The 27839-nt window shown below is 46.7% G+C and overlaps 1 protein-coding gene across 3 annotated transcripts in view; it reads left to right on the forward strand.

Annotated features, from left to right (window-relative positions):
• Positions 1 to 27839, forward strand: part of LOC126527901 (uncharacterized) — a 110891-nt gene that overhangs the window by 81404 nt on the left and 1648 nt on the right. For all 3 annotated transcript variants that reach the window (XM_072284267.1, XM_072284265.1, XM_072284266.1), the window contains 7 exons: positions 8489 to 8604; positions 11958 to 12024; positions 14155 to 14185; positions 14258 to 14313; positions 14892 to 14973; positions 18623 to 18669; positions 19575 to 19724. In XM_072284267.1, the coding sequence (XP_072140368.1) occupies positions 8489 to 8604; positions 11958 to 12024; positions 14155 to 14185; positions 14258 to 14313; positions 14892 to 14973; positions 18623 to 18669; positions 19575 to 19724 (549 nt within the window). The remainder of the gene's footprint in view (positions 1 to 8488; positions 8605 to 11957; positions 12025 to 14154; positions 14186 to 14257; positions 14314 to 14891; positions 14974 to 18622; positions 18670 to 19574; positions 19725 to 27839) is intronic.

Genomic DNA, 27839 nt, shown 5'->3' on the forward strand with positions numbered 1-27839 from the left:
GTCTGGAAAGAAAGCCGTACTCTAAGCTGAATGAATGAGCAGTACGGTCTATCGTAATAAATTTCAGGGCTCCCTTGTACGGCCTTTTGGTAAATCTGGGTCGATTAATGGCAAACACCGTGGGTGTAACGTTAAACGTAGTGCTTAAATGCATTAAACGCTGACAAACGAGCTACTTGCTTTTGCGAAAATTTTGGTTAAAGGTATCCAATGGCAACTGTAATCATGACTCATCACTCCATATTCTGCACAAACACTCTATACAAAATCAGACTTTTGCAGCCGCAAAATGCAAACTGGGAATGTAAAGTTCTGGTTTTAGTCTACCGTAGTGGCCAAATTGTGGGTCTAAGGGTAGGAGAATGCGTGAACAACAAAAATTGCGTTTGCGGGAATAAGGTTAATGACACGACTTGCACAGATTGAGTCCTTAAATTTTATGAAACCTTTGTCTGGCATTCAAAATATTGGTCACCGTGTTACGTTGACTTTATGGGGCAGCCCTGGCAATCAAGCTGGTGCAAAATATTGGTGGGTGATGCTGATTGGAAAGCCACTGAACATTTTTATTCCCTTTATTCTTCACATAAATGTTAGCATTCTTTTTTTTCTTGCCAAGTTATGTAGAATACGTACTTGCAAACATGCAATTACCAACAAAGCAACTTTGATCACACATTGATTAGCGCAGTTGTTGGTGGTGTGACTTCAAGAATATCTCGTAATACGTCTGTTCAACTGCTGATATAATTATGAGCGAGGACCTTCTTTGCAATCCTGCACAAGCGGAAGAGCAGGTTCTACGATTTTAATTTAATAAGCTTTCGTATGTTCTATGGCGCTGTAATGCAGGAGCAATTGTGCGCATTATGAGAGCATCTGGACATCTCCGCTCTAACTTCAGTTTAATCGTACGTGTCCTAGGGCGTGGTCTTCTTGACGCGCCCTTCAGAGTTCCGCTAAGTTTTGTATTTCTCGTTTAAAGCCCGCCGAATGCGCAGTGCAAGTCCAAATCGTAGAAGCAGCTTTATAGCATGATGCATGCACATGGAAAGTAACTGTGTACTGAAGGCACTGGGCAGTGGGCATGGCGCTGGTGTGCTTGTGAAAAAGAAGACGACGAGAAGTGCTTGCTTCGCTGTTACGATATAGCGCCGACCTGTTTTAAGCCTATCGCTACAACCTATAACTAGTGACCCTTTTGCTAGTTGAACACCCCCGTTGCATTTGGTGGAGGTGCTGGGTTTCTCTTCTACATCCTGGAACTCCGCAGCCGAACGCTACCACCAGCTGTTCCAATGGATGAACCAGGACCGTCCCAGGCTGCTGCTCCCGTGCCCCCCACCATCGTCTGTTCTGGCGTGATCCGCCAGCGCGATCCGGCTATATTCAGCGGCACAGACGACCACGACGTGGAAGACTGGCTCGCCGAATATGACCGTGTAAGCGCCTATAATAAGTGGGACGACCGCGCCAAGCTCACAAATGTCATCTTTTACTTGACTGACGTGGCAAACCTATGGTTCCGCAATCATGAAGCCGATTTTACCACCTGGTCGGCTTTCACGGCGACTTTGGCAGAGGTCTTCGGCCGTCCCGCCGTTCGCCGGCTTCGCGCTGAGCAACGCTTGCGTGGTCGAGCTCAACGCCAGGACGAGACCTTCACCAGCTATATTGAAGACGTCCTCTCGCTATGCAAGCGCGTGAACTCATCTATGGACGAAGCTGACAAGATCAAGCACGTCATGAAAGGCATCGATGACCATGCCTTCCAGATGCTCGTCGCGAAGAGTCCGCGGACGATTGCCGAAGTCATACAGCTATGTCAGCAGTATGACGAGCTGCGCAAGCAGCGTGCTTCAACGCGCGCTGCTCAGCAGGACACCACGGATCTATCTCCGTTGGATTTCGGCCGCGACGCTGCCGACATCTCTGCTTTAATGCCAGAGATAAAGCAGTTTATCCGTCTGGAAGTTGCCCGCCAACTCTCTCTGGCGAACAGCACACCCGAGCCGTCGACAACCTTGGCTCCTCCGCAGCCTGCAGCTGGGCCGCTAACGTACGCTGATGTTGTCGCCCGGCCTTACGCTCCTCCGGCTGCTGATGCCTACCGGGCCACGGGAACCTTCCATGTGCCGCCGCCACCTTCACGCCCGATGGTCGTCCCTTACTCGGCCGCTGGAGCCCCTGTCGTCAACCCGTGGCGTACATCTGACAACCGGCCAATATGCTATTTCTGCCATCTTCCGGGCCACGTAGCACGATTCTGCCGCCGTCGCAGCCCCCGTTTACCTGACAGTGGGGGCGCCTCAAGCTACAGGCCTGCTCGACTTCCACGTCAGGACCCATCTAGCCTTCCTCCGGACTCATCTTACAGTCGCCTTCCTTTCGATGCCCGTCGGTCACCTTCCCCACGTCGCCGATCCATTTCCCCGATGGTTCGCCGACCCAGCCCAGCCCGAGAGGAAAACTAACAGTCGCAGTTCCAGAGGCAAGAACTGCGTTTACGTCGAACATTTCAAGGCCTCATTCTAACCCGGCGAACGAAATTGAACTCTCCGTAGATGGCGTCACCGTACACGCACTTATCGACACCGGAGCCGCCGTTTCTATTATTAGTGAGAAGCTTTGCCGCAATTTGAACAAAGTGACCATTCCCCTTACCTCTCTTTCTCTGCGTACGGCAACCTCGCATCGCATTCAGCCTTCAGCGTCGTGCACAGCCCGGGTTGTCATTCAAAACGTTATGTATGTTATAGAATTTGTCGTCTTATCTCGTTCGTCACACGACGTTATTCTTGGATGGAATTTCCTATCTGTCAACCAAGCACTTATCGACTGCGCTCGTGCCGAACTTACATTATCAGTGCCGTGCTTCGACCCTGACGACCATTCTTCTCCTAAAGTTGTTGCCGCCTCTGACATCGATATCGCACCTTTCTCCGCCGCTCTGGTTCCTGTGTCATGTAACTCTGCTGCAAACTCATCAGTTCTGTTTACACCGTCGGCCACTTGTGCGCGCCGCCGGAACTTTCTGCTTCCGTTTGCTGTCGTCACTTTTTGCGACGGTTCTGCTGCCCTTTACGTGTGCAATCCGTCCGCCTGCCCATCATCCCTACTCCGCGGCGAGTGCCTGGGTACCGCTGAAGCTTTCGATAGCATTCTCCTGGCCACTACGTTTGGTGATACGGCATCACTTGCGATTTGTTCCGTCACTCCTCCCGCCGCGACTGATGCCCCTGTAGACGTCTTCGCTCGTGCCGTCGACGCAGAACTCACACCTGCGCAGCACACAGAAATTATCAAGCTCCTCCAACGCTTTCGTTCCTCATTTGACATTGACCAACCAGCCTTGGGCCGAGCGTCCGCAGTCGTTCACCGTATCGACACCGGTCCACAAACACCATTGCGCCAGCGTCCGTATCGTGTGTCGGCTGCTGAACGCCGTATCATCGACCAGCACGTTGACGATATGCTGGAGCGTGGCATCATCCAGCCCTCTAACAGTCCCTGGGCATCTCCGGTTGTCCTCGTTAAAAAAAAAGATGGCTCCATTCGGTTCTGCGTCGACTATCGCCGCCTTAACCGAATAACGCGCAAGGATGTCTATCCTCTGCCGCGCATCGACGATGCCTTGGACTGTCTGCAGGGAGCGGAATTCTTTTCCTCGCTGGATTTGCGCTCCGGCTACTGGCAAGTGCCAATGGCAGAGGCCGATCGTCAAAAGACAGCCTTCGTAACGCCTGATGGGCTATATGAATTTACTGTCATGCCGTTCGGCCTCTGCAACGCGCCTGCCACTTTTGAGCGAATGATGGACGCCATTCTTCGAGGGCTGAAGTGGAAAACGTGCCTCTGCTATTTGGATGACATTGTGGTTTTTTCCACCGACTTTGCGTCGCACCTCAACCGCCTCGAGCAAGTACTTGCGTGCCTCTCCACTGCAGGACTGCAACTAAATTTGAAGAAATGCCACTTCGGCGCTCGTACGCTTACTATTCTCGGCCATGTAGTGTCAAAAGACGGTATCCTTCCGGACCCCACAAAACTTAGCGCCGTATCCGAGTTCCCTAAACCAACCACCATGAAAGAGCTTCGCAGCTTCATCGGCCTGTGCTCCTATTTCCGACGCTTCATCCGTAACTTTGCCTCTATCATTGCCCCCTTGACGCAGCTTCTCACCGGCAGTTCTGACCTATCAGCCTGGTCCTCGGCGTGCGATGACGCATTCCAAGAACTGCGACGCGTTCTCACCTCGCCTCCAGTGCTGCGACACTTCGATCCCTCTGCTCCAACTGAGATCCATACGGACGCTAGTGGTGTCGGGCTCGGCGCTGTTCTTGCACAACGCAAGGATGGCTTCGAAGAGTACGTCGTCGCGTATGCCAGCCGCACCCTTACCAAAGCCGAGGCGAACTACTCGGTTACTGAGAAGGAATGTCTGGCCATCATTTGGGCTATCGGCAAATTCCGTCCTTATGTGTACGGGCGTCCATTTGACATCGTGACCGACCATCATGCCCTATGCTGGTTATCTTCACTAAAAGATCCAACTGGTCGGCTTGCCCGTTGGGCATTGCGCCTACAAGAGTACGACATCCGCGTTGTTTATCGCTCAGGCCGAAAGCATTCAGACGCAGACGCTCTATCCCGGTCACCCCTGCCCTCTGGTCCTGTCCACTCGTCTATTTCTACCTGCGGTGCCTTCGCCCTCAACATTTCCGACATGCCGTCAGAGCAGCGCAAAGACCCATGGATCTCTTCGCTTATTGACTTCCTGTCCAGCCAGTCGCCAGCACCGACCTCTCGGACGCTTCGTCGCCAAGCCACGCACTTCATCATTCGAGATAACCTGCTGTACCGCCGCAACTACAATTCCAGCGGCCGTAAGTGGTTGCTTGTTATACCCCGACACCTACGCTCCGACATCTGCGCCACGTTCCACGACGACCCACAATGCGGCCACGCTGGTGTATTAAAGACATACTCTCGCCTCCAGCTTCGGTACTACTGGCGCGGTATGTACCGTTTCGTTCGCCAGTATGTCCGGTCATGCCACCTATGCCAACGACGCAAGACGCCACCTCAACATTCCACCGGCCCCTTACAACCTTTACCATGCCCCGCGCGCGCGTTCGACCGCGTCGGCATTGACTTATACGGTCCGCTTCCCAACACTCCAAGCGGCAACCGCTGGGTTATAGTTGCTATGGACCACCTCACGCGGTACGCCGAAACTTCAGCCCTAGCATCTGCCACAGCAAAAGACGTCGCCAGTTTTATCCTTCAAAACCTGATTTTACGCCATGGAGCACCTCGCGAATTACTGAGCGACCGCGGTCGCGTTTTCCTCTCAGACGTCATTGCAGCATTGCTAAAGGAGTGTCGCATCATTCACCGCACTACCACGGCATATCATCCTCAAACTAATGGGATGACAGAACGTTTCAACCGCACCCTTGGTGACATGATGGCCATGTATGCTTCATCTGACCACTCGAATTGGGATCGCATTCTACCTTTCGTCACCTACGCTTACAATACCGCCACGCAAAGCACCACTGGGTTCTCCCCTTTCTTTCTCCTTTACGGACACGAACCTTCATGCACTATGGACACGATTCTACCTTATCGGCCAGATGCCTCGGAGTGGACGACTGTTTCTAGAGCGGCTGCTTACGCCGAAGAATGTCGCCAGCTCGCTCGTTCGTTCACATCCCAGGACCAGTGGCGCCAAAAGCTTCGCCATGATTCATCCACTACGGCTACGTGCTTTGCGCCTGGCTCGCTGGTCTGGTTGTGGGTGCCCTCTACTCCTCCAGGCCTTTCCTCCAAGCTGCTCTCCAAGTACCACGGTCCTTATCGGGTACTGAAACAAACATCCGCAGTCAACTACCTCATCGAGCCAATTGAAACGCCTTCCGACCAGCGTCGTCGGGGCCAGGAAATTGTCCACGTCTCCCGGCTCAAGCAGTGCCATGACCCCCCTGTGTTCCCCTGTCCTTACGTCGCCAGGATGGCTACTCTTTCGGTGGGGAGTGATTGTACTGAAGGCACTGGGCAGTGGGCATGGCGCTGGTGTGCTTGTGAAAAAGAAGACGACGAGAAGTGCTTGCTTCGCTGTTACGATATAGCGCCGACCTGTTTTAAGCCTATCGCTACAACCTATAACTAGTGACCCTTTTGCTAGTTGAACACCCCCGTTGCAACTGTATTAAAGATCATTGGCGCTAGTTTTGCAATTTGAAGCCCGAATGCCGCATGGATGCACCTAAAGCAGGCTCTGTTATATTTATTGGGTATTATATCTGGTGTACGGATGGATGTGGGAGAGTGCGCCAAATCGGATTTCTGCCTGCGCCAGGAGGTCAAATGGCTGTTCCAGCCCTGCAAGTGCCATGGAATATGGTTGTGTGGGGATAATGCTTGTCACTCACACAAGTGGCACATGTCTTTTGAGAGGCAAGCGTTTCTACGGAGAAGTGTTTGGAAGAGGTGCCTCACGGTGTATATTGTGCCACTTGTGTCATTCACTGCAAGTCGCAGCTATGATGCAGTTTGTTTCTTTTTTTTTTTTTTTTCAGGATGAGTTTCGCAGTAGTGTTTCGTTTTTACTGTGGTTTCTTATGAGGCAGATGTTGCCCCTAATGGTTCTCATTGCCCACGTGTTCGTTATCGTCGTCTTCTTCCACAGCCAGCTGCGTTGCAGCCCTTGCTTAAAGGGACACTAAAGGCAAATACCAAGTTGACGCGGACTGCTTAAATGCCATTCCAGAAACCTCGCAAAGCTTGTTTAGTGCCAAGAAAAGGCTTAGTTTACGAGAAAATTGCTTCTGAATGTTCCGAATGCCTTTTTCGAAATTTATATCTCCTGCCACTCAACAGGGGAGTGGTGACATTCCATATGCCATTGCCACTCTTTGCTGCCATCGGTAAGTAAAAGGGCGCCCGACAGTCGGCGGTACCAAACCAAGACAGAGCGGTGGATTTGCCGTTGCAGCTGCTTTTTGGTCAAGTGGCATGGATCGTTTGGGCATCCCGCGACATCACGTGGAAGTTGAATTCTCTGCTACTTACAGTTTTTGCGAGTGTTGCGAGCCAGTAAAACCAGCGAAGCACTACCCGATAGCGAAACAACTGCAACGTAAAAGCGTGGGCGGTGCAAAGTCAAGTGAAAACGAAACTTTTTGTGTGCCCGTGTCGTTTTCAAGGGTGAATTCAATCAGTCCCTCTATTTTTTTTTTTTGGAAATGAAGTAGAACTGGACGAGTAGCATTTTATTTCGTCTTAAAATACAAGGATGTTTTTTGCAACGAGTGGTTCAGTACTAGGGACAGAATTTAACTGAGGAGTGCATTCGTCATTCGGCAAATAATATACTTGAATCTCCTGGGGGAGTTTCTAATCATGGCCCGCATTTACCTCAATTTCTCGATTATTAAGGCTCTATTCGCCATAATATTGATGCCTTAGAGAATCGCGCACCGATCGACCACTTTAGCTTGACTTAATATTTGCCTTTAATGTCCTTTTAGGGGGTATGAGCTGATTTTCATTGGCAAAAAGAACCCATTGTCATCACCATCAACAACTGTCGTCGTCAGCAATTGCCGAGCAGCGTTTTCTTCAACAGCTGGCTCATTCGTGGTCGTCGGTGCAACCGCACGAACGTGCGCGGGCCTATGCTCGTGCGTTTGTCGTCTCCTTCCACAGCTGGCTCTGTTGCCGTTCGCTGCTTAATGGGGTATGATCTGTTCATTGGCAAGAAGTAACTGTTGTCATAATCATTGTCAACAACTATCATCGTTAGCAATGGCTCGAGCATCATTGTCTTCTTCCACAGCTGGCTCGTTTGTGCTCCTCGGCGGAACCACTCGAACACGCTCTTGCCTATGCTAGCGCATTCGTCCTCGTCCACAGCTGGCTCCGTTGCCACTCATCATTCCAGTTCAGAATTTTATTTCCCTTCTGACATCGTAATGGGAGGCTGCGTTATTATTATTTTTTAATTTACGATGAAATGGACCATTGCTTAAGGGGATCTGAGCCATTCATTGCCTTACTTGATGGATGTATTTAATAACAGAGGTGATACGAGAATGTGTGCATACCTATTGTCACGATTACCACCGATCGGGACAATAAATATGTTCGTACCTTTGTGAAAAATTCTGTGTCACTTCCGTGTTACGTTGTCTTTGTTGGTCATCCACCTTCACAAAGTGGAATTTTTTTTTCTTATTTCACCAGTAACCAACATATTTCTTATCAAATTAATGTAAATATGGAGTATTGAAAATAGTACTTCACATTATTTACTCAACTGGTTTAGTGTTGCTCTTTTTCCTGTCCCTAAGCCTTTGTCCACGAGCAGTGACAGTGCAAATTTTTTTCTCGTAGCTGCACAGATGTGTTTAGCATTGTGACCAGGTTGCAGATGAGGTGATACAAACCCATCGAGTGACATTGTCATGTTTCTGTTATGCAGTTCCTGAACCAGAGCCAGAGGCTGAGCCCGTTCCAGAGCTTGTTCCAGAGCCAGTTCCTGAGCCACTTCTTGAGCCAGTGGCTGAGTTAGCTTCTGAGCAAACGGTTGAAGCACAGGTGAATGCAATCTCTTGATTTTTGTGGCAAGGGAGCATTGTGAAGACTAGACGCAAACTTGACGCACAGCAATGACTATCAGTTTGCAATTTTTATTGCAACAACCGCAGTATGTCATCACACATAAAATGTGATGGCAGCGAAATGTAGCTTGCCATAGTACCATATCCATCCATCTGCATTAATCTTATGTCTGGGAGTGTTGGTTCCATAAAGTCCATCACTGCCAACTTCCATGCAGTAAATTTATTAACAGCTTGCCACTCTTCTTGAATTAATTGCGAACTTAGTCAGTTGCTGCAACACTTGCGTATTCATTCATTTTGCATGCATCCAGCACTGACACCTCCTTGTGATTTTGTGCCATAATTGATTACCGTCTTTTCTTGTGCCATTTGTTCACATATTTTTTTGAGCGAGAATAGCCAATGACTGACATACTTTTTTTTTCATCTCTGAAATATATTCTTTTTAGCCGAAATCAAGTGTTTCATTTCGCTTCCACACTACTGTCTGTATTGCTAGCATTGTATAAGTGCTGTATTTTGCTCTATGACTAGATATTTTTTTCCTTCGGCAATGCAATATGTGCTTGGAGGTATATTTATATATGCATAACCACTGATTAAACCCACGATGTTACGATTGCTACAGTTAGAACCATCACTTGATAGTCGTTGTGTTCTGCCTTAAGCTGTTTTCTATGTTCATCCTATTGCTTCACCGTAATATGCTACCGTGTAGTTGACATTTGTACCTTACTGCAATTCTTAACTCCAAGCATTCTTTGCCTCTTCCATTAGCTTTGCAATAGGTAGGTTTATATCTGTCTATCTTGCATGGTTTGTAGTGCCGGTAAAAAGTAAGGAGTGGGAAACGAAGCACAACAGCTCGCACAGATGTCGCATGCATTGTCATTTCATTGTTATCGTGCAACTGTCATCAATAATATCACTGTTCTTAGTCATGTCATCATCTTGATGCCGGCGTCTTGTTGTTGTCATCTGACATACAGTAGAACCTCGTTGATACGATCCTGTTTCGTACGATTTCTTGGTGCCAATGTTCGCAATCAAAAATGCAAAAAATTGCCCAATACAGTTACGCTTCCTTTTTACTGGTTAATACGTTCCCAGAAAAAACACAATCTTTCAGCTCTAACTTCCAGTGTATCGCCAAACTGCAATCGTACGACACATTTCTCGGCCACTTGGTGCCATGTAAACAACAACAAAAGAAAGTGTGAGGCACATGCAATCGAGAGCAGATGGCGCCCGCAACAACAGCTTCCCCGCTGTACTAGTCTGTCTCCCCCACTGGAAAATGCTGCCACGTACTTGGTTTCCCATTTCGGTACCAGCAAATCTCCTGGTGGCTCATTGCACGTCCATCACTGTTCACAGCTATGACCGCCAACCCATTGCAGTAACCATCTTCACCTATCTGTGTCACAGTGCATGTGAGTTGTAGAGCCATTGGAAGCATACTGCAAGCTTTTAATAGGCGATAACCCAAACACACCGCCGTTCCCTACTGCAGGTGGCGCAAAGTGAGCATTGTTGGGATCCGGTTCTGGTGTTCGTAGTTTAGACTCTGGCGTGACATAGAGGGTCGCTTGCCAACGCTGCCCGAGTGCCTAAAACGTGGCAGCTGGCCTGTGCTATACTGGCGCGTCACACTAAGCTGATTAAGCAGACCTACGTCGTCATCCGTCTCTATCGCCGAGAGCTGCTTGTTGGTGCGGAGATGAAGTAAGGAGGTTGATGGAAACACATTGGTTTATTTTGCATATTTACAACCCACAGCTTGCTCCGACCCGCCGTGGTTGCTTAGTGGCTATGGTGTTGGCCTACTAAGCACGAGGTCACGGGATTGAATCCCAGCCACGGCGGCCACATTTCGATGGGGCAAAATGCAAAAACACCCGTGCGCTTGAATTTAGGTGCACGTTAAAGAAACCCAGGTGGTCCTAATTTCCAGAGTTCCCCTCTAAGGCGGGCCTCATAATCAGAAAGTGGGTTTGCCACGTAAAACCTCATAATTTATTTTTTAACAGCTTGCTCCAGCGATATGGAGCACGCTCCACGTTGGACCACTTGACTTGTCTGAGCACCCACTTCACAGTACCCAAGATCCGCTGTCAAAGTCGTCGTTTTCCCGAAGTAAACCAGATGAGTAATAACCTTAATTCGGCCAATCGGCATAGCTGAACAGAATGGTTGAACTCCACACGTGGTTGCACCACCTTACGGGACTCCGCCTCTGATGTTGCACCTTTGCTTCTGCATACTATGCAGCCACACGGCAATTGGGAATCTCAAGTCAGAATAGTTCCCACAGAAGTCATCGACGTTGACCCATTGCACCAATTAGTTGGATCTCCGTGACGGTCAGCTTGTAAGAATTTGAGGAGCCTGACCTTGACAGTCGTTACCACTTCCACAGAATGCAGTGGTTGCTGTCATCTTGAGGGAAGCTTTTGTTTTGCCCTGTAATTGTCAACACCAGGCCCTGTCGTCATCTAGGCAGGGGTTGGTGAAGTGGTCACTTTGTGGGAAGCACCCAAAGAATGCCTATTGTAATTTTGACACGCAATACCGTCATGTTTTTCTCTGGCAGCATCGTGGCATCGTATTCCGACGTTGATTACCAGCTCAATTTTGTTTTGTTTTCCTGTTGCCTTCAGACTTCAGATCTTACGTTTTCCCAGTTAGCACGTCCTATCCTGTTTCTTTCCAAAACATATGGACGGAGTTCTTCTGGACATGCATCACATGCACATAACTGCTTGCCTCAGACAGGCATGTTGCACTGTCTGCTAGCACTTCGTTCATCCTGAAATGAAGCGAGATAGCCAAGCTACCCACAAAATGCTTCGTGGAACGTCGATTCCCAGTGAGCAGAATCTACATATTCTTTTCTTCCTTGCATTTCATTGCAGCCGGAATGCTCTGCAGAAAGGGTAAGTCATAAATGTGGCCAGCGATATGACGGAAACTACAAAACTGCCCCTAGGTATTTATCGCCATTTTATGTTCTACGAGGTTCTTTTATTCGTTCTTGCAATTGGTGTCAGTCTGTGAAGATCAGAGCCGCCTTTTCTGTACGATGTGGTCGCAGGCTTATGACAGAATAAAAGAAGAGACGCTTTGGGAGGGTGCAAGACAAGCGCAAAGGGTATTTTATGACTAGTAGCAAGTCGTAGTTAGTTTACCCATAGCAGCCAGTACACAGCACCGGTTTTCAGAGCATCAGCTGTGAGTCAGCACTTAGGTACTTCACTGTTTCTGCCGTTACCCCCATTTAAGAATGAAGCTGCGACTAAGTACTGGCACTCAACTCTGTCCGTGCAGGAGCTGCCCTCGGCTCATGGCCTGGAAGTGGCGAGAGAGCCTTCACTGCAAGACACCTCAACTGCCAGTGAGTACAACTGTGTACGGGCTCCCTGCCTAATTCTTTTTCTCACCTGGGTTACCGCATGGCACAATCTTTGAATGAAATGCCAAGATAAGGGATTACGGGCTCCCCAGGCACACACACAGTCAACTTCTGGTAATTTGACTGTGACATAATCTACGAAATTGATCAAATTGCCCGGTGCGTCAATTTTAGCAAAATGAAAAGAAAAAGAAAACAGATGCCTCTTCCCAATGCCCAATGCCTTTCGGCGCTTTTCACATTCGTGAGTGGTCAAGAGACACTCCACCCCGGACAGAGTGTTGAACGCGGCCACTCACGAACGCAAAAAGCATGTAAACGCATTAACATCGGGAAGAGGCATTGCCACAAAATCACGGCTCACTGCTGATTCATTTGGAAGTATTTGGCTGATTCTAGCACGCCCCAAAATCAAACATGCATCGACTTTCTGTGTGCGCAAAGAATAAAACTAACATAGAAATGACATTAAAACTCCTAAACAAAGTAGAAAGGTAATGTGCAGCCGATGTGTGAGCAAGGAAAATAGGCAAGGGTTTGATGATATTTGTTGCACAATGGCGGCCAGTTCCCTAAAGTTGTAATTGTCATTGTGGAGCTAGACGAAGCCAGATCAAGAGACCAAGCCATAGCACTGTTTTTGTTGTGTTCATAGTTCATACTGTAGCCATCGTGGCTCCATTTTCAAGCCCCAGCTTCTAGAAATGTGTGGTGGAGAGTAAGCTTCATCTGTATGGCTCGAACCTGATGAGTATCTTTGGCTGTAGTGTGAAGGCAGTTGACATTATTACTGTAAGGAAGTCAGCTTTGAAAAGCCGCCTGAAGATCTTGAAGCGTGTGTCCGACTCAGCAGCTGCTTAGTTGCAAGACATTGTAGCTAAGTAGGAGGTTTTGCTATTTTTCAGTGTATGTGCATGGATACCCAATACATCCGTGAAATCTTTCAGTTGCCCTTGAATTTGGAGTGGAGTGTTCTGTACGAATCCTGTGTCGATCACGAGCATAGGGGGAACGGCATGAGACGGTGTGCTCCAATCCTTGCCAGCATTGAAGCCAGTCTACTTTGATGGCTAGAAGACAGCTTTGGGCCCAACTATTGGAGCCTGCCTCTGTAGCTGGACGCCGCCTGAAATCGGTAAAATGTCTGGTAAAAATGGTAAAAAGAAATAGAAATGTCTCCACTATCAAACGCTTTGCACATTCATCCCATTCCCCACCCTTTTGGAGAAAGCAGCCATGGGGTTTGCTACAAGTGAACGCTAAAATGTCATCACATCTTTTTGTGTGCAAGGAAGACAATTTTTCTGATTAGCTTCGGGCAGGATACTCGGCTGCCATCTTAATTGTTCAGATACCACAGTAGCCTGCATCATTCTTGTCGTCGATGCAGCTAGTCTTCACAAAGCTCTTGTTTGTCTAGATTGGAGGGAGACTTAAAGGTGGAGGCTCCCCTCCCTTGCATTTTGCAGTCTACTATACAGTCTTTTGCAGGGAGTAATAGAACACAGCCAGGGTTTTGAGCTGGATGAGTTGGCTTTTGGTCAGTGTGGTTAACAGCGCCAAGGATGGCCAAGAGACTCGCAAACAGCGCATGTCTGTCTGGTTCGCATCTGTATTTTCCTGTTTGCACTGTTCGCTGTGTTGAGTTGAGTGTTCTTGCATCTGGAGTGTTATGCTGAACTTGCACACTGACTTGCTACGTGGGGCAGCACATTGGCACTGGTGCCACAAATTTTTCGCAATAAAATTATGTGGACTCTGCCTTACCTCAGCACGGAGTACAAGGCAAGAAAGATAGTCCTAAGATATCACTTCTTCATATAACTCACAAATGATAATCAACCCTCTGCCACATGCAAAAAGCATGCTTTCCAATCCTTAACCCTTGTTTTTTTTTGTTTTTTTTTTTTTTTTTTTCTTGTATTGTTGTTAAAGTAGCACTGTGACAGCTCAAACTTATTTTCAACTATATTTGAAGAAATTCTTAACTTCGCAAAGTTGAAGTGGTACTCATGCACTCGTCTTATCCTCCAGAAGCCTCAAAAAAAGCTTCAGTGATTTGAATCGTTCTAAAAATCTCTCTGATAACTTTGCGTTTTCCCCACTTTGCAGGCGGAGAGGGGAAACTGGCAGGAAGGACTTCGTGAGTAATCATTCATTGTTCTGCCCTCATTCCATTGTGACATAACCGTTAAGACCATTTTTGTTCCCACAGCGTGGTTCCATCGATGACTGGGATTCCCGAGGAAGAACAGCAAGTAGAAGTTCCTGGTAAGAGAATTCATTTGGGCATTTACTGCAGAAGGTCTCGCCAATCGGTTCACAAGTTGAGGCTTCTGTCGCGTTTTGTTTGTATTTCTCCAGGCTTGCTACAGGTTTAAAGGGTCCCTCACCAAGTCACATAGAAAATTTTCGTTATACACCGGAAGTTGTTACGTGCCCTCTAGGGAGCATTGTACCACAACAATTTTTCAGATTGGTTTATTAATAGCGGAGGTAGAAATATTTCAGTGCCACCAACCCATGATTTCACGAAGTGAGCTTCACTGCCAGCATAGACACTCTCTCCACTTGCCATCGTCTATACTCTGCAAGCGAAACTCCTTCTCTGCGTTCTCCCAACAGGAGCTGGAGTATTGCATGTCACATGGATCACAGGCCCCGCTTTTTCTTTTTTCTCTCTCGCCTTTTTGCTGCGTGGCATACTTCCGCTGACGGTCTCGCGCGTGAGCTGTTACGTTTTCATGCGACAAACTCTATGGCGCTGTTGGAAACAGCGTCATGCAGGAGTCGGCGTTTCCTGGCCACAAGCCGGTGCATTGTTGCTCAAATCATTCGTGCCTGTGCAGGGGCCGAGGAAGACCAGCTGCCCATTCCAGAAGGACCGGCACCGCCCGAGGACGAGCCAGAGCAGGCTCCCGTGGCACAAGTGTAGGCAGCTATGGCCTCCACTTTCTTGCTTTGCCTGATTCCCTTATTGCAACTGCAGTTAATGGGACAACAGAGAGCAGGCAGCAGTGAATCAGTTTAGAGTGGTTTGGCATGCTCTCATAACTCATTGTTACCTGCCATGGTTGCTTAGTGGCTATGGTGTTGAGCTGCCGAGCAGGAAGTCGTGGGATCAAATCCCGGCCATGGCAGCCGCATTTCGATGGGGGCGAAATGCGAAAACGCCCGTGTACTTAGATTTAGGTGCACGTTAAAGAACCCCAGGTGGTCCAAATTTTCGAAGTCCCCCACTATGGCGTGCCTCATAATCAGATAGTGGTTTTGGCACGTAAAATCCCAGAATTTCATTTTCATTTCAAGACTCGCTGTTAATTTATTATGCAAAAAAAAAAAAGGTTCAATTTTACTGGAGAAAATGAAAACCCAACTTCTGTGTTTTCTTGTTTTGCTTGTTTCTGAGTTTTACGCCAATAAGCAGGTGTGACATCATTGGAGGTTAGACTATTTCCTAACACTTTGGGCTGTATGGCACAGTAAAATTGTAGCAGCAGATCCTGCTGTGTCTCACATGAGATTAGCCGTACTGTGAAACAGTAAGTGTGCAGTAAAAGTGATCCTGTGGCTTAGTAATGGAAGTGCTGCACCAAATCACCGTTTTTCTGAGGCACGCTCACTCACGTGAGCGTGCCTCAGAAAGCACATAGTGAATGTGTAAATAATAGCTGCAGGTGTCACGTAGCACTTTACGCCAAACCGCTGGCCGAGTTGCACACGGGTTTCACGCGAAAGTGGCATTTAATGGTTCATGCAGCTTTATCGTGGCTGCGTGCGTTGCTTGCCTCTTTCTTTCTGAAGGAATTGGGATTGCCCCTCATCTGCTGCCACAGCTGAGAAAAAGAAAAGACGTAGATTCTGCAAGATCAACATGGTGGCACCACCTCTCACTTAAACTTTTGGTTCAGTAAAAAACGGTTCAGCTCCGGTTCAACTTCGGAGCAAACAAAATGGCATTTCAAACCGGTTTGAATCAATACCTGTTCTTTTGCATAACCTGAGTATAATTACAGAAAAAGGACATAAATTAATTTTGTACAAAAACTCAACAATGCTCCCGAGCGACACAAAAAGGCAACAAAAAAATATCGCTGATGATTATGATGCTCCCTAATGCGAAATTTGAGTGCAGCTCTATACATGTTTTCATTTCGCAATATATTGAGGCATAAAGTTTGGGAGCGATATGTAGCAGAGTCAACAATTGTCAAAAATCTGATCTGCAGCTCAAGGGCATCGGCTTTTATGCATGACTCGTTGAAAGTACCAGTGTAATCGCAGGTGCCGCTTGTCTTCCAAAAAGTCGTACACAATTTGCGTCACGTAAACAATCGGATCAGAAAAGAGTTGCGAACCATGACAGTCGAAACAAGCGTGAGCGAGAGCTGATGCAAGCAGAGGATAGTACGAAACGAGCGGTCCAGCTGAGACCAATTACGAGTACGCATCGAGCGGTCGGGCAAGTCCGCATGAAATCAGTTTCCCGTGAGCACGTCACTGAAGGGACCGCTCTCATTGGTCTCGGCTGTTTGTGGCTCGTGTCTTTCATCTGCCTCTCCGCATTCGCTCTTTTATCTTTCGTCGTTGTGCTCATTCCCTCGGTTGTGCCGCCAACACTCGCCACAGGAATCGGCCATTAAGAGCTGCACTCTAAAAAGAAGGCGCGGAGGCTGTTACTCACGCTTGAAGTAGTTACGAAAAATCATGTTGGTGAAGCCTACCTCAGAAGCGATACGTCAGAACTCCATAGCAGTTTGCAATTTATATTTTATCCACTACAGTTTTACTGGTGGGATTTAATGTGACTGCCCAGCTTCTTCATTTTGGTGATTATACATAGGTTCTTCACCATAGGAACAATGCTATCGACAGTCACCAATTTCTAAACACCTATGTGTGCATTACTAACAGGTATGCCTCCTAACGCAACACATTGAAAACAGTCCTAATGATGTGGTCACTCCTAAAATGACAGCGATCTCGTGCATTTCCGAACGAGGTAATATAGTTGATCCACAAGGTCAAGGCGTGATGAAAAGCCAGAGAAAAGGTGGCCAAGCTCAACCTAAAACCGCCTGTCTCTTTTTTTTCTCTTCCTGGTTTCATTATAGAGTATATATATATATATATATATATATATATATATATATATATATTCTAGTTCAGTTATGGCGCATCCAAAGATAACGTCTGATCTTGGGTTTAGGTCTGGTTCAATACCTTGCTCACTACAACAGCAATAGTGCGGCATGCTCTGTGTTTTACCCAGGCTCTTACACATCACAGAAAAAAAAGTCACCGATCACAATTACAATCACTGCCCAACGAAAATAATCGAGGAGTTACTAAAAAGTAGACCATTACATTACTTTCGTTCAAATTGTTTATAATATTGCACAGAGTCCGTAAATAGAATGAGCTGGCCTGGCACGTTCAGTGCATCCTCTGCCACCCTTCCTACATTGCTTACTTTTATACAAACGGGCGTTTCAGAGATTTCATTGGTCATCTTGCCTCGTTTTTGTCGCGAATTAATCTGCAGCAGCGATGAAAACTTGCTCGATGTGCATGCTAAGGGATTGTGCGGTGCTGTAACGCGAGGACATTTTACACACAAGATTGTCGTTACTGAGCACCTGTGTCCTCTTTAAAGCACAGGGCTTTGTTGTTTTGTCGTTGCTGGCACATGAAGAAGATGATCCTGCTTGGGCGAGTGAAAAGAGCTGTACAAATTGTCCAGAGGCGATTTCTTGGCAGTGCTTGTAGCCGCCGAGGCATACGAGCACCGGCTCCATTCGTCAGCCAGTATCTGTCAGAGCGTTAGCACGAGGAAACAAATATTGAACTTCCAGGTTTTCCCTCTGAACATGTGCGTCCGTGAGACTGCTGCATGACGCAATCAGGGGCATTTCGCTGTAGTTCCCTCTGAATTCCGGTTCCTAAAGCTGCGTTGCCTGTTACACCTTGTCGAGTAAGTAAAGGAATCAATGGCATGTGGTTAGTTACTGAAAAAGTAACTGTATTGCAGTGAGCATTATCCAGTAAAAAGTGTAATTGTGAAAGTACAAAATTACCAAAAAAATCTGATGTAATGAATTCAATTACATGGCATTCATTACATACACGAGTCTGTTTTTACTCTACCAGTGGTAGGCAATGCGCCAATATACTACAGCAAAGTCGTCATTTTTTAGGACGGACATCTCAACAGAAAATATACCTTCTGTATAATCAGCCAATTAATGTACATAAGTACGGTAGTAAAATGTATGCACTGTGAAGCTTTATTACCATGTTTATGTACATTAATTGCTTGTTTAATACACAACAAACCAGAAGGGACTGTTTCTGTCGCAAGTTCTGACATAAAAAAAAAAATGCCAACTTTGCTTCCGTGAATTGGCGGCATTGTGTATTAGTGGTAGGGTAAAACACTGGGGACGCTGCACTTTTGCTGCTGCAGGGAGCAAGGTATTTAACCAGTACTGATCCGAAAACAGAAAGCACATACCTCTGGTTTTGTTCTGGATTAAACAGGCAAAGAATGTATGCTTTGATTTTTTTCTTTATCACCCAGTGCCCCTCCCGACGAGACCGTGGTGCATGCTGTGCCTGCAGCAGATGGTGAGCATTGTTTTCCTTCCCCTGTTTGTCAGCTTCACTGCACGGCACTACTGTGTTGCACCGCAGCTAACGGGAAGGCTTTGTTATAGGGAGCACCTCAACTGTGTGAGATGCTCTCGTAATTTCTGTTAAAAAAACAAACGAGGACATAACTTCACCTTAAGCATGTCGGTAGGTTCGTTGGTGTTGATTTGTGATTAAAATAGGCAGGGCAACTAGACAAAGAGAAAGAAAACGCACATACAGCACCGTGTGTGTGTCTTCTTCTCTCTCTTCTAGTCCCGCAGCACATTCTAAGCACGTCGCTCACTTCGTGCCATCTGCAGCAGGAAATGACGCTGCGCTCGGGGTGTCGCCCATTAAAATTGTGCAGTACTCATCCAACGGCACTATGCCACACGTGCTGTGAAACAGATAGGTGGAGATGCTCATCGTGGTAACTGTGATTGGCAATGCGTGGTGAGCCACGAGATTTGCTGGTACCTGAATAGGAAACCGAGTGCACGGTGGCGTTTTTCACGTAACGCAGGCGGGCAAACACGCTTCAGTGAAGCTGCCACTGTGGGTGGCTGCTTCTCTCGGTCACGCATGCCTCGCATTTTTTCTTGTTTACATGGGTTCTAGCAATTCAAGAATGCATTGTACGATCGCAGTTTGGGGATACACTGCACGTTGGTGCTAAACGATAATGTTTTTGGGGAATGATAATTAACGGTTAAGAAAAGTGTAACTGCAGTGGGTAATTTTTGAGTTCTCAATCCCAAACATTGGCACCGTGAAGTCATGCGAAACAGCATTGTATCACCGAACTTCTTTATTAAAAAAATTCGTGAAATCTCGCCACATTTCAACCTCTCATGGAATCGCCCAAGTGCTAATGTGTGATTGCACACACACGATTGCAGCCCCCGTGGCACAGCAAGGCTCCATGTTGCGTGTGTGGGATCGGCTGCAGCAGTTCAGCGACGACCACGGACTGTGCACCATGGAGACGCTGGTCACACCGGACGCCTTCAACCGGAGAGCCGTGGCCAGCTGCTTCGGCGCGCTCCTGCGTAGGTGGCCTCTCTCTCTTTCAGTTGCTTCCGGCATTGAAAGTACCCTGCGTGTGCACTGAGAACAGTGTGGGACCTCCCATCTTGTTTATGCACTGTATGCACATGTGCACACTGTACTATGTACTTGCAGTACCCCATCAATTAGCCCACAGAAATGAGTTTGCAATTTCCACTAGGCACTGCTGCTCATTTACTGGCATATTAGGCTTAGGTTAGTGAAGCAGTGAGCGGCCTGTCTTGTAGCATAAAGCTTTGAAAAGAATGAACATGGATTATCGCAGTGTGACCTTAGTAGCTGAAGAATAAACAGTGCTTATAATTGACGAATGTGTGCCTGACCTTATAGTTTGCGTCTAGTGTGTAGGATCTGGCTGTGATGACGCGTGCCATCATATGCTAGAGCTGATACAGGAATGCGTTGCTCATTTTGTTGTGATTGACAATGATTACTGAAGATTGTGAAATACAGTCAAAGCACCTGAAGTGGCTCGTTCTCTCTTAAAGGTACAAATACGTAAGGTTGTTGTTGTTTTACAGTATGCTAAGCATTACAAGCTTAATTGATAAAGGAAAGATACCTAAAAAACACCTAAATGTTCTCACATGTGGACTCTACTATCAAGATAACTCCATATAAGTGCTGCATAAATTTAGTAAGCTATGCAGCCCTACAGGCATACATAAGCAGCAGAACCATGTACTCGACACCATATGTCAAACTCGCAGCCACAGACTTAGCCAAATTAAACACAATGATCAGACAAAGCACAAAGGCAGTCCTGGGCCTTCCGGACCACGCGGCCACCGCAAGGCTAGTGGCCTTAGGCATGCACAACACAATCGAGGAGCTCTTAGACACTCACCACACAGCCCAAGTCCGTCGTCTCTCGCTAACCCCGGCTGGCCGCACAGTCCTCCGGAAGCTCAGTCTCGAGGCTATCCCCGAGGTTACAGAGTACATGACGATTCCGCGAAAGGTCAGGGGGCATATTGCCCCACCTCTACCCCGCAACATGGACCCCGAGTTCCATCAGGGCCGTCGGCAGGCCCGTAGTGAAGCCATTTGGCGACGCTACGGCTCGCAAGATGGAGCGGTCTACACAGACGCTGCCAGAAACCCTCGCGGTGGTAGAGGATCACAACGGAGGATTGATAGAACTCGCAACAATCATGGCTGGCCGAGTGGTGGAAGCGGGGGAAACCGCGATTGCCATGGCCATGCATGCGGAAGTGAATACCGTCATCAGCGACAGCAAGCAGGCCATCGGCAATTTGATCCGCGGTAGAATTTCTAAACATGCGTACCATGTCCTCACGCGACGCCCCCTAAGCGGCTTGAAAACCCTCGTGTGGACCCCCGCTCACGGGGCTGTGCCTGGCAACGGGTCGGCTCGCAGTTTGGCTCGAGATCTCGCGCGCCGAGCCTCGTCCGTGGATGTGGACGGCGTGAATGAGGAGGAGGGACACGAGGAACCCTGCGAGACTTATCATGAAATAGCCCATAGGTATCGCTTGAGGCGTCGCGCGCTCCCACCACCGGCCAAGCAACTCGATAAAACGCAAGCGGTCGCATTTCGGAGACTTCAGACAAGCACATACCCACACCCAAAGTACATTAACAATATCACAGGGGGCAAGGAAAGCGACCAATGTAGGCTGTGTTCGCAAACAGGAACACTCAAACACATAATGTGGGAGTGCACCTCGCTCCCGTTTTCTCAATCCCCCGTCAGCAGCGAGACTGACTGGACAGCCTGGCTCAGTTCCGGGGACGTCGACCGACAGCTTGAACTGGTGGACTGGGCGGAGAAGGCCAAGCAGGCCCAGGGCCTTACTTGAGCCCAATCCCTCAGCCACGCCCCCCTTTACCCTTCCCCCTTTCAATAAAGTTTATCACCACCAATAAGCTATGTTTCATTTCATACTGTACATGAATGCAAGTGTGCTTTCTGAAAGAGATTGTTACTGCACTTCCGTTTACTGTTTTTTGCTCTTTGATAGATCTGTACTCTGGAAATGATATTTCTGGAATATTTAGTTCTGGAATGGGGGTGCCCTTCGGCATGGTAATAAAGTGTGCTGCGCTTTGCCTTAACAATGCCATATGACTGAAAAGTTCAATTTTCCAGGATTATCCTGTCTGAACTTTCTGAGAAACCTGAACTTGTCAACAGCAACGGTACATGGACTCTCACATTGTCACATAGGCTGCAAAAGCAAGCAAATTTTTTTGAATGGGATATGTCTTTGCAAGTGCACACAGGTACCCAGGTACGTGTGAGGGGAGGACAGCCACTGCTGTACCTCAGACGATAGAGCACCACACACACAGACACCACAAGTGAAAGTTCTTGCAATGGAATGCCATCCTTTTCTAGATGCATTCAAAGAAAAAGTTCATCGCTTATTGAGAAACACATTCCATACATAGTCATTGTGTCAAACTGGCAATTGCCATGGTTCATTCAGCTGTTAAAAAGGCTCCGTAATGAGAAAAAAACACATTTTTCGCTCTGCAAACCTAACCGGTACTGAGGATTGTTGGACTACTTATCAGGCCGTGGCTACCTAATACAAAAAAGCTCTCAACCATATGGCAAGGGTTCATTTTTCGGCACTACATTACCATCTATTCTAATTACTAACCCTATCCAATTTTGCAGCATAGTCAACAAAAGAGACAATTCAGCTATTACTCAAGCAATCAACTAATCCAACTTGATCAATGCACAAATGTTTTGAACTCTGTATTTGTTTCTGCTTTTCTCAAAAATGTGCGTACTGTAACCCCTACCTATCTCAGTACTGACTTTTTATTGCCTGTGCTGGGACTGTTGCTTTTTCTCATATATATTAACAATTTACCCGATAGGTTATGCTCGTCAAATAACCTTTTTGCAGACGACTGTCATATACCGCGAAATTAACAGCAACTCCGATATAGGTCTTCCTCAGTCTGATATCAGCTATGCTCCTGACTGGGCTAACACATGGAACTAAACATTAACAAATGTAAGTACATGCTTGTTTCTCGTCGTGATACTACACTACCTTCATATCATCTTAATACTAGTAACCTCAAATCTGTGTCCTGCTACAAATATCTAGGCATATTTATTTCTTCTAATCTTTCTTGGAAGATACATGTAGACCATATAACCAACAACGCTAATCGCATGCTGGGCTACATACGCTGCAATATTATTAATCTTTCTTCTAGTTCTGTAAAACTACTTTATAAATCATCAGTTCGTACTAAACTTGAATATGCTGCATCTGTCTGGGACCCCAGTGAAGAGACGCTCATCTATCAACTTGAATCTGTGCAAAACTGGGCAGCTCTCTTCATTCTTTCTAATTATCACCGTAACTCCAGCGTCACTACTGTGAAAACTAGCTTATAATTACCATTGGTTATCACAACGTAGGAAAATATTCTGTCTTTGCCTGTTCCATAAGATGTGGTACGACAACCCCATTAAGAATAAATTCATAACCCTCCTTTGTTGCGTTTCAGCTCGCATCGACCATTGTCATAAGGTTGGCATTCCTTCATGCCACACCAACCACGTTTTCAATTCATTCATCCCCAGTACGTCAGCCAATTGGAATCGCCTTCGCCGATCTGTCATAAAAATATTTCATAATCCAAAGTTCAAAGCTGCTTTAACTAACCTGCTGTTGTCAAAACACAAGAAATTGTAGCACTATCATTTTTATTTTTGCTTAGGCTATTTTTTCTTTTACTTTTTGATCCCACCAATCTGTGTTTTGTAGGTGCATATTATTGTTTTGAATATCATTTCTTTGGTTTTCTTTCTTTGTTGGCAAGATCTCTTTATGCATTGTATGCTCAGCGGGGTTTTATTTTTCCTTTTTTTTTTCACCTTGTACTGTGCGCTATCTATGGTCAATTTCTTTATTGTGTTAATGTAAAACTTTCTTTTTCTATTAATTTTATACAAATTTACTGCTGTTTTTTTCTGTTTTTTTTCTTTTCCACTTTATCAAATGTACCCACCCCCCTCTGTAATGCCCTCGGGCCCTGAGGGTAATGAAATAAATAAATAAAGCAGGAACATGGGAATAGTGTTCTCCTTCAAATAAATATTCAAATGATCTTTTGTGTTTCTTGAACGTCCATGTCCGTAATGTTTTAAGCCTTGTATGTGTGCCCTGAATATAGTAGATGCACTAAGGAGACAGGAGGGGTAATGTGTCATTACAGCCTGCCAAAGTGTGCTGTCACTTCAGCAGGAGGGTGGCAAGTTCGCTTATGTGGTTGAGCATTGACATTCTCAAAAGACAGTACTAGTTCTTCAGCACTGCAGAAAGAGGGGGCTGTGTTTGCGTCCATCTCTCTGTGGTCCCATAACCAGCGCTGTGTTTCAGAACATCTTTTCGGGAAAGTATTTAGAAAAAGGAAAACTGAACCAGGTGTCAAGGCAAACTAAGCAAAGCCACCTCGCAGAGGGCCTGTCGACCAGGATTCTCTTGCAGTGTCCTAAATGCCAGCTGATAACACTGCAGACAGTGTGTGTGTCGTTTCTACTGCATGTATGCAAGCTGTATGCTTCCTCAGGTGCAGCCTTAGCCAGGGGCTCTTCCTGGCTCAGCTGGACTTGATGCTGGAGATTTCTTCTTACTGATGTGAAAAGCTTGTGTCCCGCTTTTTTAGGTCTAATTACTGTCTGAGGCCACAATTCCACCAGGGAATCAAATAATTAATGACAGCACCTCTGATAGAACCAGCTCAAAACATGCGGTAAATGTAGCCCGGCTTCCGACATGAAAAAAGTAGTCCCGCTAGGTCACTGAAACCGGAAGTGGTGGTCACGTGGCATCACAAATATTTTAATTAGACCCTGAAACACTTTTTGAACGTTGCAAGAAAACATTGTGGATGTGTTCACAAGGCTCCTGTGAACATGTAGCCCAAATATGATTGCACAGCATGCAGCAGGATATTTACAATCTGGTGTCAAAATCGGTGAAAAATTGCTCGTTCTTGCTTCCGTAGTGTTGTCAGACAGCGTCAGCAGTAGCAGCTGGACTCGCAACAGCTACTGGCTGATTTCATGATCGCCAAGAACATCCTCAGTAATGCAGTTATTGCTCACTTGAGTTAAATAAATGAAAAAAAAAATATATGTCTGCTATCTCAAAAAGAGAGATCATTTCATCGTTGCACTGCACATCTAAACGTGACAGTTGCGTGTTGCTGTGTCTGCTATTTGTGGCCTCCAAGATGAAAAGCTTAACGTAGATACCTCGGGTGCAACAGGGTGCCACCAGGAGCAGTCTCGCATTCCACATTTGGGCATTGCTCCCTTGTGTCCCCATGCTGTCTCTCCTGTTTAGCTTCCAGTGTGCTAGTGGAAATAAAGGAGACAGAGCCACTGATCGCTCCAGTAACTACATCTAACTTTGCATGTGCTTGAAGGATTTGAAAACTTTTCGTAGCGGGAGATTCGCGAGGTGATGTCATTATTTATGTTATGTTGGATGGTTATGATTAGTTATAAAAGTGTTTCAGGGGCTATTTAAGAGCCCACTAGTCAGCCCATTTTGGTAGTTGAAGGCCATACACTGATCTTGTTACTGAACGCTGCCAAATTGGTCTTTCTAATTTGGCGCTTCTCTTGGAAACATAGACGGACATGATCCCCCTTTGTCTCTTCAAGTGCTGAATAGATTCGGCTTTCAGCAGTATGTCCATAGTCTGTGTGTTCACATCAGTAATACTAGTATATCTGGTACCATGGAACTGCCACAACAGGTTTTGGTGGCGTGATCAGTCTCCTTCACGTCTGAAGCCACCCTGCTCTTGGCACATTTGGAACTGGTTACAATAACAGTTAACGTAATTATTTGTTGCACTCTCGGGGAATTGAGGCCCGATAGTGCAACTACTGGTTCAACAGCTATACAGTAGAGCAATAAGAATGAAACAAAAATATTTCTCTTAGTATAGTTAAACTTTCATGTAACAAACTTCAATATAATGAAATTCTCGATATAACGAAGTATTTAACTTTTCATAACCTCTTGTCCATGGAACACTATGTAATTAGAGCCTCATTATAGCGAAGTGTGCAATTTCAATATAACAAAATTTCGCTTCCCCAGCAAAGGAGTGCCGAGACAATAAATGGAAACTTCCGCCGACAGAGATAGTCAAATGATTGAATTACAAGCAGCTGCTTGCAAACGCACCTCAAATCGCGCAAGAGCAACTGCCGAACCGGAGCCGCATCATGTTCCCTATAAGTCCACTTGTGATAAGATCCTATCGCGGCCTGCGCAATTTGTGCTTTATCTGCAAGTGTACGTGGGACGATGAGAAAGGCTTCAGGCACGAGTGCCGCCTTCCCGCGCGAGCAAAGGGAAAGAGGGAGAGGGGAACAAGCTCGCGATAACGCAATCAAGAGTGCATGGGGAGCCGGAGTGGGGGAGGATAAAATGTGCGTGTCGCGATTTATGGCGCGCGTCTCGGCTGTGCCTTCGCATGGCTGTAAGCACGGCTGAGCGCATACACAGCCGCGCACCTTGCTCTAGAGGTAATCTGCTAGGTATGCAATGAGTGGGCGTGCCGAGATGGCGTGGCATCGTGTAAACTGTCTTCCCACGCGTTTAGTATTGGAGGTTGCGTAATCTCACAAGTTTTGCTCACCCCCTTGGAGCGAGAGACAGACTTGTCAGAATGTGTCACTCCCCACCGCCAGTGCTTTTTCAGAAAGCGTATGTCCTAGTGCGGGTGACGCTATCAGCTGCGGGAGTGGAGTGCACGCGAAAGCGTGGCTGGCTTCGCTTAACTCGTACCGCCGATGCGAAGATGTCATCGACGTGTCGTGAAACAGTATCGTTTGTCGCTGACTCGCAAATTCATCAAAATATATTGCTTCCTCATTCAAATTTACTGTTTCTTTCGATTGCCCGATAATTTCGAAAATTCTGGGGCCCCTTTCCGTGTAAGAAAAATTGATTGGCGACTAAAGTAAATTGCCGATTTTATCTACTTCACTATATCTAGGTTTAACTGTACTCCTCTAACCATTTGCCACTCCTGCAATAACTCGGGCACCCACACTAGCGCAGCCCCTGCCACTCCCTAGTATATTTGTTTTATGTTTCCAGTGCACCTCCCGCCTCTCCAGAAGCAACCAGTGCGAAAAATAACATTGCACACCCTTTGTCCCACCAATGGGGAGGTCATTGTAAACAAACGCGAACCTTTAGGTTAAGTTTTTGACTGTGGGTAGAGCAAATGTCACAGTGCTCTGCCGTTCTGTCACAGCAGAGTATCCATGGCGAGCCTGTTTGGCAGGTCTGTCACCACTTTGACTGGCAGAGATTTATGAATACTTGACGTATTATGAATTGGCAAAAATTGGAACGACGACAGAGAGCCAGTTTCTATGCGGCCTGAAATGTCAGATGAGCCAAAAAAAAAAAAAGACTGGCTGGTACTGAGAATTCTAAAAGCAGTCGTGGCCATGAACAGCGGGGCGTGTCTGTCCATCTGGACTGTTACAGATGGAGGAATATATGACCTGTTTTACAAAAACAAATTCCTTTTGCAAAAAGGATTCTTTTGTCAGTTTTAGAACCTTGCACTGAAAGTTTTGTGATGTTCAAAGGGCGTCAGAGTGGTACTTGCCTCGGGCAAGTTTACAGAGAGAAGTTCCAGGAGCAAGTGAAATCGACAACAGAAGATTTGCTGAAGTAACTGTGATCTTAAAAGAATGTGTTGCTTTATAAATCTGTGCCGTGTCGTGTTTTCTGCTGCTGCTGGTATAGTGTATCCAAAGCTAACTCATGTGTCCAACAGGAGGCATGCACTCAAGGCAAGCTTTAAAATAAGATTCTTGCAAAGAAGTTCCCACCCTGTTCCTTCTTTTGATTTTGTTCCACAGTAGTTTTATGGATTTTGAAGTTCACAGGTATGCCAGGTAGTCGCAGAGGTCATGCGAATAAGCTGAACGAAAAGCAGTTCTTGCAAAGCAATGCTTGCAAAATGTTGAAAAGCATTGTGTGGAGTTGCGCCATGACAGATTTTTCGGCTTCACAACTGGAGTCGCGAAGCTGGTGAACCTGTCAGCAGCACAGGAG

Source organism: Dermacentor andersoni, chromosome 9, assembly GCF_023375885.2.
Source record: "Dermacentor andersoni chromosome 9, qqDerAnde1_hic_scaffold, whole genome shotgun sequence".
NCBI lineage: Eukaryota > Metazoa > Arthropoda > Arachnida > Ixodida > Ixodidae > Dermacentor > Dermacentor andersoni.